General features: G+C 34.4%; 2 protein-coding genes across 2 annotated transcripts; both read right to left on the bottom strand.

Annotated features, from left to right (window-relative positions):
• Positions 1–37: 37 nt before the first annotated feature.
• On the bottom strand, positions 38–3,102 carry LOC108331736 (uncharacterized). The gene is made up of 5 exons (XM_017566636.2): positions 2,749–3,102; positions 2,541–2,599; positions 2,104–2,268; positions 1,793–1,894; positions 38–365 (listed from the first exon to the last, which is right to left on the bottom strand). Exons 1-5 carry the CDS (start codon positions 2,861–2,863, stop codon positions 231–233), a joined length of 576 nt encoding a protein of 191 aa, XP_017422125.1. The 5' UTR covers positions 2,864–3,102; the 3' UTR covers positions 38–230.
• Positions 3,103–8,491: 5,389 nt separating this feature from the next.
• Positions 8,492–12,884, bottom strand: LOC108332104 (uncharacterized; the record flags this gene model as incomplete). The annotated part of the gene is made up of 3 exons (XM_052876362.1): positions 8,492–9,089; positions 9,933–11,564; positions 12,788–12,884. Coding segments are annotated over 3 exons (2,136 nt in total), but the record flags the coding sequence as incomplete, so codon positions are not given.
• Positions 12,885–14,978: the final 2,094 nt, after the last annotated feature.

The raw sequence follows: 14,978 nt of genomic DNA, 5'->3' as shown, positions 1-14,978 counted from the left end.
AATCGTTTGACATCCAAACAAAGCAAGACATAATACGGGGAGGAAATTAGATCTATTTGTTATCTCTAAGAATTACCAATCCTTTCAAACCAAAACCAATTCCACAAATCACCAACATATGTGTATATAAAACTAAGGACACCAACAGATGGCCCATGTTTCAACCTATATCTGACCATTATTTATCATCGTCCAAAGAAACTAACATATTCCTCAGTCATTAATAGTCTCTACGATGAACCGTTAAGGAAATGCGCTAGTGCCCTGTCGGTACGGTTGTCATTCATAACCAGAGCTTCCGCAACACTATTTGATGAAAATCCCATTTCACGTAGAAGTGTGTAGCCTTTCACAAATTCTTGAACCTTCAAATGAGAAATACATTAAGTCAGAAAAACGAATTAATCAGTTAGACTCTTACGGATCTTATGGGTACTACTGTGACAGCTGGCAACACAAATAAAGGATTTTAGCAATAGTCTAAATAAGAAAAACATGAAGTCATCAGATGCTAAACCCTAAGCAGAAAATACAATGTAATGATTACTTCGAAAACCAGAAACATGCATCCAATGTGGTAAGTACCAACAATAAAAAAACCACGTGATGCAATTTATATACAATACCCCTTCAAGGCAGGCTTAGTCCTGGCCATCATCCTAAGAATGACAAAGCAAAACACTAAGAAATAAGATCCAAGCTGGGGAAGCTCTTGAAATTCTCTAATGCTAAGAAAGGCCAATAGTTATATTCGATTTGGAAGCAGCCTCCAAAATGAACTGGAAAAGCTTTTAACAGAATGCAAACATGAAGTAGACAACTGGTCAACTAAAAATCGATGTTATAAAAACAAGATCTACAGTTAAACCAGAGAAGAAATTGGTTCACAATTTATGTTGAACCTCGATCAAACTGGTAGAAATAAAGTTTATATTTTTAGATTTATTTAATATTTTAAGTGATGAAAAAGTATAAAATCATAAAACTCATGATATAAAAAATTGCATATTAATATAAAAAGCTAAATCGTATGTTCTATAAGATAAAAAAAATTAATAACAATAGGCAATAATGCATAACTATGTGCAAATATGTGTTTTTATTAACCTCAATATTTCAGATTAAATTCAAAATATAAAAAAGGTTTAAAATTTTGAAATACCGGTTCAAATTGATTTCCAACACCAGTTCCGCACAGTTCTTTACCAGTTTTGAAATTAGCTGGGTTTTTTTGTATAACTGAACCGACACTGGACCAGTTCCTCTGCTAGACTGGTCAAACTAGTTAGTTCGGTCTAGTTCAGAAAACTATGAGTTGAATAGAAACTTAAGTCAAAATTCTTCCATTTAGGCCTAAAGCATAACATGTAAGGATATCAAAGCAACTCTCCTTAATGACCATTGAGGTTTGTAAATAAAAGGAACTAGTAGACTCATAGAATACCAATGCTACTCTCCTTACCAAGACAAAGAGACGTGGTAAGAAGACAATCAATCAAGCGAGACATCCAAAGATTTACACATTGTTTAGCTAACTATCTATTAAACTGATCACTTTATCATTCTTGGTAAAGCAATCAACTCCATGACTGGAAATAAGTTCAAAAAAATAATCTGGAGAGAGTCTAGTATCGAGGGAAGAACCATTTGGGTTACAAACAAATGTAGTCAACATGGTCATTACAAAAGAGAGAGCTGTATGACATTATTTTCAGAATCATAATCACACTTTTTACTAATGTTATTAACTGAAACATCACGTTAACAATGACTGTCAGTGATCATAACTTACTTTGGTTGGATCATCACCATAGTTTTCAACAGCAATTGGAACAGCTTCTTGGCTGAGCCCCATAGCTATAAATTTGCTCATAATGGAATCCACAGCAGGAACCTAAACAAAAATGGTTTCATTTTACACTGAGAATTGGAACTTGGAAACAGTAAATGATGTATACACACACAGAAAAAGAGTACTCCAAATTAATTACAAATTAAGAAATAGTAATGTATCACCTCTGCATAATAAATACAGGAAAAGAATTCATTAAACCCATTACAATAGCATAACTTGTAACTTCTTGCTCTAAATCAAGAACAAACCTTTGCTGTTGAAGAATCAGAAACTTTGGTCGGGATATTTTCTGATCCAAATTTGCTCCAATTTGGGTTATCCTTATCCGCTTCAGCTAAAATTTTTCTCTCTAATTCAAATTCAAATTGGAAGTTGCTCCTTGGATTATCTCCCGCATGAGGCGATAAATGAGGCTGCAAAATTGTCAAAACAATTAAAAGATCATATTCAACCATCGAAACAGACCAAGTCAATTATGCAAAGCTTTAGAATTTTCAGACTCATGGAAGAACAGCCTCAAAATGAATTTAACGCAAAAATTCGCCTTGCTTTCACCAACATCCAAAATGGACTTCACAAAGTAATCGTATCCGTTTAAATTACAAATCATTCTTACAAGCATTAAAACGCAGAGTAATTTAGAAATTCTATCAATTCACAAAAGTAATAGCAAAGCAAATCTTACCGGCGGTGTGATCCTATATTCTGGCCTTATAGCAACCCTAACGCCAAATCCTAATCCTGCTGCACATTCAATTCAATGCGAAAAATCAACTTCACCGCAGTGAAAACGCATCTGAATCAATTTTTCTTTCATTTCCGCAAGTTTCAAGAAAGAACACAAAACAAACGAAAACTTAAACCCTTAATCAGAGGGAGAGAGAAAGGGTTACATGAAGGTGTGGGATTCTGCTCATACGGTGTCGGACGGTACATCGGTGGCGGTGGCGGCTGCGGACGGTACATCGGAGCTTGTAGGCCCGACCTGCTTCTGAAATCGTAGTCCATCGAACAAACGTGTGCCGTCCCACTTCGGAACCGGATTCTAACTTCACCTTGTAAGTTTTGTTTTCTTTGACTGATCAAACAAAATGTTTACTCAATAATTATTTGAAAATTTGACTATTTATCAGCAAAAGAAATTGACTAATCAAAGCTGAATTGAGTTCTAAAATGGAAAATTGTTGATAGCTAAATTTGTTCAGTTAGTCATTAGATAATACATGTCCATGCACGCTAACACCGGGATAAAGTCCAAGGATTTTAGTTTTTTGGTTTAATATGTCCCTAGTTTGGTAAGTTGTGTTCAAAGTCATCCTATCTTTCAAAAAAGTTCACTATTGTCTCATATTTTGTTAAAAATGGTGTTAATTCTTTTGATTTAGGGCGTTAAAAACAAATGGTGCAATGATGTGACAATAGTGAGCTCTCCAATTTTTTATGATGCAACATCTATGACCTAATTGACGTGGCCAGAAACTAAATTTTCCTAAAGTTAGAAACCCTTGTGCCACCATTGTGAAACCCTAACCGCCACCGCTGCTGCACAATGAAACGCACCACCACTAAAACCTTAGTTCACCATGCCGTTGTCACCACCATTAACACAGACCTACAATTCGAAGCAGAGAAACCGTGACTTGTGCCAAGAAAGCCTTCATGATTCTGCACCTTGACTCGCGGCAGCCCATGGTGACACAATGCATTTGATCAACGATGAACGAAGAAGAAGCTCTCATTCTGGGCTTTTGCTCTTTGCAAAGAAGATGAAGATGGAGGACGCATGAAGAGGCTTCTTGCACGATGCATGGAGGCACATTGTTTCTGCGGGCTTCTTGCTTAATGGTGGTGAGGCGCGACGCATGGTGGAGATTTTGCCCTGATTATTGACAACGTGGTTTAGGGTTTCATGGTGGCTAGGGTTTGGTTGGAATTAGGCGATTTGGGTTTGATTTATGGGTTTTCTGTTGTTTTTCTCTACTTCGAATTGTAGGTCTGTGTTGATGGTAGTGACAGCGTCATGGTGGCCAAAGGGTTTGGTGGTGGCGCGTTTCGTTCTACGGCAGTGGCGGCGGCTAGGGTTTCACGGTGGTGGCACAAGGGTTTCTGGCCTTAAGAAAATTAGGGTTTCTGGCCACGTCAATTGGGTCACAGTTGTCGCGTCATAAAAAATAGGACAGGTCACAATTGCCACATCATTGCACCATTATGTTTTTAACGCCGTAAGCTAAAAGGATCAACTTGAACCGTTTTTAACGAAATATGGGACAATTGTGAACTTTTTTAAAAGGTAAGACGACTTTGAACACAACACCCTAACCTAGGGACCAAATGATGTATTAAACTTACTTTTTACTTTCGGTTTAATATTTTGTTTATGTTATCTTTTGTTTACTTTGTTTAATTGTTATGATATCAAGTCACTCAAATTAAAAAAAAAAATCAAACAAAAAGTTGAATTAAAATTTTCAATTCTTTGAAATGCAACAATATGATTATTTGTTTAAATAAAGAGGGGGAAATAGGTTTACTATGATGCTTGAGTCGGAAAAATCAATAAAATAGATCAAGAGAAACTAAGAAAATGTGACTTGAATTAATTTTAATCATTTGATCTTATCAGTTTAGGGCTCAATCTAAATTAACTTAGTTTAACTAATATAGGTTGATGAATTGGCTGGTTTTAAAAAATAATAACTATATTAAAAAAGTAGTGAATATATATATATATACATATATATATATATATATATATATATATATATTCTCTTTATATTTTTTTTATCAAGACATTGATTCTCAAACTTAATAATGTAAGTCTAATGTTTGATCATTTTCATATATATATCAAATTATTTTAAAAAATTAAGATTTTAATTACATTTTACTAAAATTATAGAAAATAAAAATATATTTTTATTAAAAGGAAAAAATAAGGCCTAATTATTAATTTTGTCTTCTAATTTTATTTCAATTTTTAAAAAGATTTATATTTATTGGCTTTTCCAATTTAGTCTTTTAGTTTTTTAAAACTATCAAATTTAGTTCTTTAGTTTTTTAAAGGTTTAATCTCACCAGAAGTTCTTATTTTTGTCCTAAAGCTTAAATAGGTCCCTTTTCTTTTTGACGTATCAATTGGGTCCCTTTTATTGTTAATTTGATTCAATTAGAGGTCTGCCGTCAAATTCACCAAACGACCGTTTAATATTTGGTAACGTGGCATGCTCAGTTGAATGAGTAATGACAGGTGGCATTAAAATTGAGTTTGTTTTAAAAAAATTTTAAGGAGAGAGGTGATATCAGATTGAGGGAAGGGTAAAGGTGGAAAGATTAAAAATTTTAAGGGTTGTCTATCACCTTTAAATTGAGATATGCAACTGAAACGCAAAAATTAGGAGTTCTTATGATTAGGGTTCATTTGAAGGGGGAAAATCGCAAATTTTGTTCGATTCGAAGAGATGGATAATGAATTGCAGAAGTCGCATTCTTGTTCATCTTCGACATGCAATGGGTGGCGGAATGAGAAGTGTAATGTTGTTTTTCGTGGTGGTGGAGTATCTATGATTGACGGTGTATCACCCCTTTGCCTGTGTGGAGAGAAAATGGTGGTAAGAACAGCTCGAACTGCTAAGAATAGAGGGAAGCAATTTTGGGACTGCCCTAAGTACAAGGTAAAAGAACGTTGATGAGTAGTGTTTTGTTTGAGTAGAAAGTCGTTTAAATTGTTTTTTTTTTTACAGAATGGACATTAAGGTGGTTGTAATTTCTTCAAATGGTGTTGTGACGATGGTAGTGAGAAAAGCTATACGAATGTGAAGTGGAAAGAAAAGCATGAGTGTATGTCAAAGACAGGAGAAATGGGAGGTGGAACGAAGATGATGAGCGATCTGCACAAATCTGTTAAGGTTGTGGAGAAATGGATGAAGGTGTTGATAGGGCTGGTTTTTTGTATTTGTATACTTAATATTATTGTTATTTCAATATGGATGTTAAATCCATAATGTAGAAGTGTTGGTTGTTTGTTAGGATGAAATTAGCAGGGTTTTTCCTTTTGTTAGCATGGTACTGATTATGTATTTGACTATGTGAAGGAATGAAGTTGTGTACTGTTTGAGCGACAATTTTGTGTATTGTCTTCAACTTGAACTTGGCACAGTTTCCTTGGTCTGTGGCTTGATAATTTTGCGATACAATTGGAAGTAAAACAATGTTAGAGTGGCTTATAAATTTGCGGTATAATTGTAAACTATTACAAGAGTTCAAATAATTAATGTATTGAAAAGAGTGCATGTTAAAAGCCTGTTTTGTAGTTATATTTGGATTAAGAAATTGATAGTGTGATAAGGACGATCAACAAAACACGTAATAGAAGAGGAAATAAAGAAAGGTCGAACGGTATTTGGGTATTGACCGAACGGTATTGTGGCAGAATGATGAAGATGACCGAACGGTACTGTGACAGAATGAAGAAGAGGACCGAATGGTATCGTCTGCCGAACGGTTACTGTAGCACCTCTAGAAGAACAGGATTCAACCTGTGGAATGAAGAATTCCAGAATGAGCAGAGAACAATCAAACTGATAACAATCAGCACATTAGTCTTTTTTCAATGACAGTAGTATCTTCAATGTACTAAAAAAAGTACAAACATCCAAAAACATACAGACTTGGCATCACTATCATTCATTAAGTACATAACAAAAAAACCATCAACATTGTTCCTTAGAAGTCAACTATTACATAATAAGATGCATAAACTTTACATCATTCTCATTCATACACACGTCTATGTTTGAGCTTCAGGTTGTTGACAAACTTCAGATAATTGTGATGATGGGATGATTGGTTCTTGAGTTGCTTTAGGGCAACGACTCCTGTTGTGTCCAACCTCCCTACATAGCCCGCATATCTTGCGCAAACCACCCTTGCTCACTCGAGAATCATCTTTTCTCATCTCCCACTGTTCCAGCCTTCTTTTCCTTTTAGGACTTCTAGGCATAACTTTTTTTCTATGAGGTATGACATCCGGATATGGTCCATGGGCCCACATGTTGTTTCCGTTGATGGGGTATATGATAGATGCATATGTTTCTTCATAGGTGGACTTTAGAAAGCAAGCCGGAATGAACTGATGTCCATCAATATTGAGAAACTTCATTGCGGCTAGGGAGTGGCAACATGGAATTCCTGTGATCTGCCATATCCTACAAGAGCATGAAGACTCGTCTATGTTTACAACAAATTTTTCTCCACTTTGGGAGATGTGTATGACTTCAAAGAGTTTATTTGCTGACCAGCTGTGAAAAAATTATAAAAAAAAAATTAGAAAAGCTTATCTAGGGATAAGAGAAGAAAGTTACCTAGGGATCCAGTTTTTGGTTGCTTGGGATTCCTTTGTAAATCTGTTTTGGATCTTTGGGCAAATTGATCCTGAGAAAGATTGTATCTTACACCTGTTTTTTGCCCATCTTTACATGATGTAGACCCTAATTTCTTCTTACATGATGTAGACACTATTGAAAGCCTCACTCATATTGTTGACTAATGTGTCACATTTTGGTGTTGGACTGAATCTGGACCTGGACCAATATTTGCACCATATGATATAAACAAATGGTTAGAGTAATAAGTACATGGTATGATTTCACACGGTTCTTACCACCATTTTCTCTCCACATAGGCAAAGGGGTGATACACCGTCAATCGTAGATACTCCACCACCACAAAAAATGACATTACACTTCTCATTCCGCCACCCATTGCATGTCGAAGATGAACAAGAATGTGACTTCTGCAATTCATTATCCATCTCTTCGAATCGAACAAAGAATGTGATTTTCCCCCTTCAAACAAACCCTAATCATAAGAAGCCCCAATTTTTGTGTTTCAGTTGCATATCTCAATCTAAAGGTGCCAGACAACCCTTAAAATTTTTAATCTTTCCACCTTTGCCCTTCCCTCAATCTGATATCACCTCTCTCCTTAAATATTTTTTTAAACGGCCGTTTGGTGAATTTGACGGCAAGCCTCTAATTGAATCAAATTAACAATAAAAGGGATCCAATTGATACGCCAAAAAGAAAAGAGACATATTTAAGCTTTAGAACAAAAATAGGGACTTCTGGTGAGATTAAACCTTTTTTAAAAGCATCAAATTTAGTCTTTTAGTATTTTAAAGACATCCAACTTGGTCATTTTGCCTACTTGCTGGTCCTTTAATATTCAACTAACAATCTATGATTTTTCTTCTTTATCCACCGGGATATTATGTTTATTCTTCTTAGATCACTATTCATGGTCAAGCAGGGACTGAGCAATCAAATTAGAAAAAAAAAATCAAATTTAATGTTTTTGAAAAACTAAAGGACTCAATTGGAAAAAACTAATAACTAAGCATCTTTTTGAAAATTTGAATGAACTTAGAAGACCAAATTAGAAATTTAGAAAAAAGTAATTATGTTTCTGAAAACCTTAACTAAAGATGTGCTATAATGTGGGATTTTGGGTTGGAATGCCATTGTAAATTTTGTATTCTTATGAAATAGTACTGTATACTTTCCACTAAGAATTAACATATTCATGTAAGAGTTCATACATATTCAGCTACAATTGTTGTAACTCCAAAATCAAATGTGATTGTTGAATTTCTATATTTCGATACAGAAAAATTACAGCAATTCATTAATCAACAATCCTATGCTCCCAAGTGTTGGCTGAGGGAGACAAATAATAGAGTCCTGTCTTTACATCACTTTCAGATACATTCCTACAAGGAAAACTGAGAACTAGAAAGAACACTCGCTATGGTACATAATGAGATACAAAAATTACAATCCAAATATGGGGTCATTTGCACCAAATATAGAAGAACCAAACTGTCTCGTATTCAAATCATTGCTATCCAAGGCTGGACCAAAACGATCCAGCCACTGTGTTGGACTTGCAGTTTCATTCTCCTCCACCCACTCAGAAGTCATGTCAATATCATCAAATTGAAGCAGATCGACTTCTGAAGACTTAGCATTCATCTGTCTAGCGAACTTCAGGTTGTAGTTTATATAAACGAGGTCATTCAATGTTTCTCTATCAATCTTGTTCCGCTTCTCAGAGTGAATATGTCTGAAAGTACTCCATTGCCTGTGAAATGAGAAGGTGCTACAAACTTGACTTAATATTCTAATGGCAACTCGTTGCAATCCTGGAGCAGAATCACCATACTGCTCCCACCAAAGCCCTACAACGTAAAAGCAATGAGTTTGCAGAATAACTAAAGTACTGAATAACAGTATCAGCATAATTGCAAATAAAATTAGTCGAAAAAAGTAGATAGAAAACAACAAAATCACGTTTTCATGAAACATGCTGTTCAAAATCCATTGCACAAGATTAACAGCAGATTGAAATAATCAGCATCCTTGCCACTGCTTCATTAATACGATTATCATGATGCTTGACAATCAAAGCACTGGCATTCGCTAACAATAGACATGTCAAAAACATTTTGTTGCGTTGTTCTGAAATGAACAATTACAAATACCAAAAGCTCAAAGCATAGTGCAGACACATTTCAGCTTGATGTGGTCATCATCCCTCCCAAGAGAAAAAAGGACATGTAGATAAGAATTAAACCAAATGAAACGAGATGTTGTTCCTGGAGGCTAGGACTGTCCAAGTTTCTCATAATGCAACTGAAGGAGAAATCAGATGCTAAAAGTTGTACAGTAGATGAAACAAAAAAAGATCTCATTAATCAGAAATGAACTGAAAAAAGTCCTACAGTTAATTTTGCATGACCTAACTTTTCAAATGCATTCCATTCATTTACGATTTAACCAACTACCCTTCCACAAGTCCCCTCACCCAAAAAATAAAACCCAACTTTGTGCACACTGGAACATCATTAATCCTGGAATTAGGCTCAATTACTCGATGTGCATGTTTTCTTCAGCTAAAAACTAATGTTGGAGTTGGTCACTAATATTCACAAAAGTTGTTGGACTGAACAAAGCAGCTCAAAATGAACGTCATCACAAAATTGACTCTGAAAATGTATCAAGGGGAACTATTTAAAACTTACAGGGTGCAACTGTATGCCTTGCCTCCTTTGCTAGGCTACAGCCAAACATGCCATGTGCCTTCGTAAAAGTATAGATTTGATTGGTGATGTCACGCCTCATATCTGGTACAGGAAGCAATTTCTCCAGAACATTAAAGAAGTCTTCTTTTATGGAAGAAATAAATTTTATTTCAGGATTGTATTGAATACTGGGGTTCAAAAAGGCAGCAGCAGCATGTAGAGGTGAATGGAGTTGGTCTCGCCACTTTTTATCAACTATATCTAAGAAGGTCTTACATTTGTTCTCATCCATTATGTAGTATGTCCTGATCGATTCTTTGGCCCTTGTCATTAGCTCATATATGGAACCTACAGTTGGTTTACCTTCTGATACTTCCCTCAATACTTTTAAAAAAGGCTCAGAGATGGCCACACACTCTTCCACTGTCCTCCAGAAATCACCATCTTCAGCAATTGCAACACAAGAAATACTCTGTGGTTTATTTGCATAGGAAGTGTTTGAGGCATATTCATGGCTGTGGAACATATTCTTCAATCTTGTTCTCAACCTCAACATAGAATGTAAAGACATAAAGGTGGATACAGACTTTGTGATCCCAGTCCTGATAAGTTCCTGGCCTCCACTGTACTTCTTCATAAGATCAAGCAATGAGGCATTATTGTATATTAACTTTGATATCGTTTGTGCTTGTAAAATACATCTAGAAACCCAATCAACCTTGGAAAATTCCTCCAAGATTAGGTTTAAACATTGAGAGGCACAAGGAGATACAAATATAGTTCCATAGCTCTGCAGAATATGATTTGCAATACCAGTATAGTTAACACTGCTGTCCATAATAATTTGAACAACATTTTCTACGCCAAATTCCTGAATTACAGAATCAAAAAGATCAGCCAGCCACTTCGTGTTCTTGAAATATGGAGAGGCATCCACAGATTTATGGAAAAAGGTCCTGGATGGTGAAGAGACTAAGAAATTAATTATGGCCTTTGATTTATAATCGGTCCATGTGTCTGCAATGATGGTACAACCTGTAGTTGCCCACTCTTTCTCAACATCTTTTGACTGTAAGCCCACTTCTGATTTTATCCTTTCCAACCATGTGGTTTTCAGGATTTCTGCTGATGGACCAGCAAATCCAGGACCACACTTTGCAATGGCATCAATCATCAACTGATACGATGATGACCTTGCAACACTGAAGTCCAACTTATTCTCAAAAAAGAATAGAGCAATACTTCTCTCTGCATTCTCTTGGTTGTTTGTAGAGGAAGGGGTCATAGGATTGCCAGTGGGGAAAATCTTCATAACAGGGGATGCTGCATCCAAAGATACAAGAGCTTTAGTTGCCGAAAGATTACTGGGTGACTTGACTTCTGCTAGTTTTTGTTTCTTCACGCAAGAGGTTTCTTTGACCTCTTCCTTTGATGCTATTATACCCCTTACTCTATCTGTAACATCATCTCTGACCTTGCTACAAGGATTTACCCCTTTACTTGGGAATCGAGATAAATGATGTTTCAACCTACTTATGCCACCATTCAAAACTCTTTGGCAAAATTTACATCTTACCTTGTTTCCATCTAATTTCTCTGCATATTCCCAACAAACATCTTTTTCTCGAACCACTGCCGAGTTCAAATAAAAAAAGAAAATCAGCACATTATATGATAAGCTGTCTATGATTCTGTTAATTTATTACATCTACATCAGAGTAACCAAGAGTAAGTTAACAAAATATTCAGATTATAAATGAAAGTTTAGCAAAAGGAAAAATAAAAATTGTTATCTAAACCCCCTTAAGAAAATGGTACTCATATGGTAAGAATTTTAAAGTAAAAGCTATTGAATTCATTGGGATATAAATAATTACTCAACACCGGGTTCCACGGTTTCAAATTATGGTTGCAGTTATAATTGTGGTCACAATTGCAGCCACTGTGATTGTGTTTGCTGTTATGCTTATTATGGCCATTGTAGCTTGAATTCATTTTATGTTTGTACCAAAAATAATTCTTCGAGACTCATTAAACATTTTACATCTCTTGTTCTTCTCCCTCCTGAATTCCACCTCTCCCTCGTTACAAGCTCTTTATCATTTTACTATATATCTAACCCATCAAAAATCCCTATAAATCTAACAAAAGAGGAAAAATGAAAAATTAATTATGAGGACTATGAATATGAAGCACGTTGCTCCCTATGCAGCCATTTCACCGACTGTGCAGTGCATTTTCCTGTGATTACCAAAAACAGTTCAAGTGTGGTGTTACTACATGCTAGGTCCATTAATGATACAATCAGCTTCGGTGTTGTTTTTAAAGACAGGCATAGCAAAACAAAAGCTTCAACTTACTTTATGGTGCAGTAACGTAGATCCTAGAGAATAAGTATATGACAACCTACACGATAAGATCAAACCAGAAAATAGGGTAAGCATCTCATCAGAAACGCAGCACACTGACATAAACCACGATCATTCAAGCACAAAGTGATAATTCAATGATTGAAGAAATGCACACGAATAAAAAGTAAAGTGGGTCAGTGAATTTTTTCAAGACACAGAGTAATCCATCACATAATTTAACTCTTCAGTTGCTTGTAAAAGCATTAAGTGATCTCAAGCATCAAATTCAAATCGTCTTTCATTTTACTCATTTTGCAAACACGTGAAGATATTCCAATCTTTCAAAGTAATTGAATAAATCTTCCATCCAATCACACAGTGATGTGAATCTATTTTGCGAAAATGGATCAAATTTCATAGATACAGAAAATCAATTTCATTTAAAACAAATAAAAATTATGAAGATGAGAAGAAATAATGAATAGCGAGAAATTTGGAGCTTACGGAGTATGAGAGATTGGTTAATCCCGGCGGAGAGATAAACGGAGGTCGCGGATTTCAATAATTTTTTCGATTTATCGCGATATTTTCGAGCTAGGGTTTATGCTGCGTGTATCCTCGCTCTTATCTTTTCCTCTCTCTCCTCCCTTGTCACCAACTTTTTTTATCTTCTCTTGTATTTTCTCGTTTTTCGATTTTAATTTTGTTTTATTTTTGTTTTGAGTAGTAGCATCTCTCTTGTGCTATTGGGTCTCCTTTCGGCGATATCTCGCGCATATTTAACCAATGGTAAAGAATCAGATGGGATTTGCTAAGAGGAAGATTATGAAGCGATAAATAATTCCATCAGTATAAATGTAGGTGAGACCATATTTGTATTGGTTATTTATTGGAAATAGTATGCATTAAAAGGTATTTGATCATTTAATTGTAAAATAATTTATATTTTTGTTTTATTTTATCTTTTGAGGGATGAAAAAAAATATAAATAATTGTAAATATGGATTATGACTCATTTATATAATTTTTCTCCATTATTTTTTTTTAAGTTTTAATATTTTAATTTAATTTCATAACAAATTAAAATATTGTTTATAGTTTTTATAAAATAATTTTTTTATGACATATATGTTTTTTAGCCATAACTTAATTAATTAAATCATTTTAATATTGATTATAACACATTTAATAATTATATATATATAAATAAATAAATAAATGTGTTAGACTTTATAAACTTAAAATTATTATTATATGTTTTGATCATGTTCAAAAATCTTATCCATTAATTATATTCACATGTAGAATCAAAATAGTTTTCATTATATCAATCGCAACCAAATCTCAATGCTGACAAAATCAAATAATATAGATTCATCATGAAATGTGTACCATGAAAATTACATGAAAGTGACTTTTACACGTCTATTTTTAAATAATCATTACTTTATCTCAATGAGATCACTATAATAACCTTAATATACATAGTGTAATTTCTTAATAATAAATCATATTTATTAAACTAAATATGTCCAAAAGACAATTTATGCATACATAAAATCAAACATAGAACGTAAACATATAAAAGTGACTAATTTTCACTAAACCAAAGATTTCTCAAGATGTAAAACACTCATATGAGCAATATGCTCATGAAAGATCTTGGGTGTAATAGCCTTAGTAAGAGAATATGGCACATGAAGTTTGTCCACTTTATACCTTTTCTTTAGCAATTAGGAACTTGATGTCAATATGCTTTGACTTCCTCTAACTCCTATTATTGTTAGAATACAATACATTTAATTTGTTATCACATTATAACTTAAGTTGTCTTTCAATTTATTCCACAATGAGCAACCCTGTGACAAAAAACTCAACCATATTCCTTGATTTGATGGCTCATAGCATGCTACAAATTATGCAATCATAGTGAATGAAGCCGTAAGGATTTGCTTGGCACTAGGCCAAGAAATCGTACCACTAGCTAACATGAAAATGTAACCTAAAGTGGATCTTAAACTATATTGACCTCCTGCAAAACTGAGTTAGAATACTCAATGATATCTTATTAATTTGACCTTTTATATGTGAGGTTATAAACCTTTGTTTTCTTGAAATACCTCATAACTCTTTTGGTTGCTTTCCAATGATCCATTGTTGCTTAGATATCTGCCTAAAACCTTAACTATATATACTATGAAGTTGCGAGAAAACACTAGAAAGGGGTTGAATAGTATCTTTGTAACTCTTTTTACGGCTATAAATTTGATTGTGGTATGAGTTGTATTTGTAAGTTGGTTGTGATCCTTCTATAAATTTTATTTTGTTATGTTCGTTTTCAGAACCAACTTAAACTCATTCCTCGAGAAATTGATAAGAGGTGAGTCTTTGGTGATGATGTCATTTGTTAAAGACTTGTGTTTCGGGAGATTTTTTTCTACAATCACTAATCATTTAGGAGATAAGCTATAACAAGCAAACATTTTTATAATGGTTTACTTGTTAGAGCTGCGTCCAATTCTCTTCTAAATTAACTTAGAGGGTTTCATTAAATATTCAATTAAGTGCATTTGAGTATTCTAACCACACGTGATATCCCCTAGTCATACCAAGTAACCATTACTACCTTGACTAGTTGAGTTTCACCACTCTTGGTTGCGCAATATTTTTCATCACTCCTAATATCCCTAGACAC

The sequence above is a fragment of the Vigna angularis genome, chromosome 4 (assembly GCF_016808095.1).
Source record: "Vigna angularis cultivar LongXiaoDou No.4 chromosome 4, ASM1680809v1, whole genome shotgun sequence".
NCBI classification, from domain to species: domain Eukaryota; kingdom Viridiplantae; phylum Streptophyta; class Magnoliopsida; order Fabales; family Fabaceae; genus Vigna; species Vigna angularis.
This window is presented reverse-complemented; position numbering and strand designations above follow the sequence as displayed.

Coding starts and splice junctions, on each gene's coding strand:
- LOC108331736 (XM_017566636.2), bottom strand. CDS start 2,863: ATGGACTACGATTTCAGAAGCAGGTCGGGCCTACAAGCTCCGATGTAC. Junction 2,269..2,540: donor AATATAGGATCACACCGCCG/GTAAGATTTGCT, acceptor ACAATTTTGCAG/CCTCATTTATCGCCTCATGC. Junction 1,895..2,103: donor CTGATTCTTCAACAGCAAAG/GTTTGTTCTTGA, acceptor ATTTTTGTTTAG/GTTCCTGCTGTGGATTCCAT.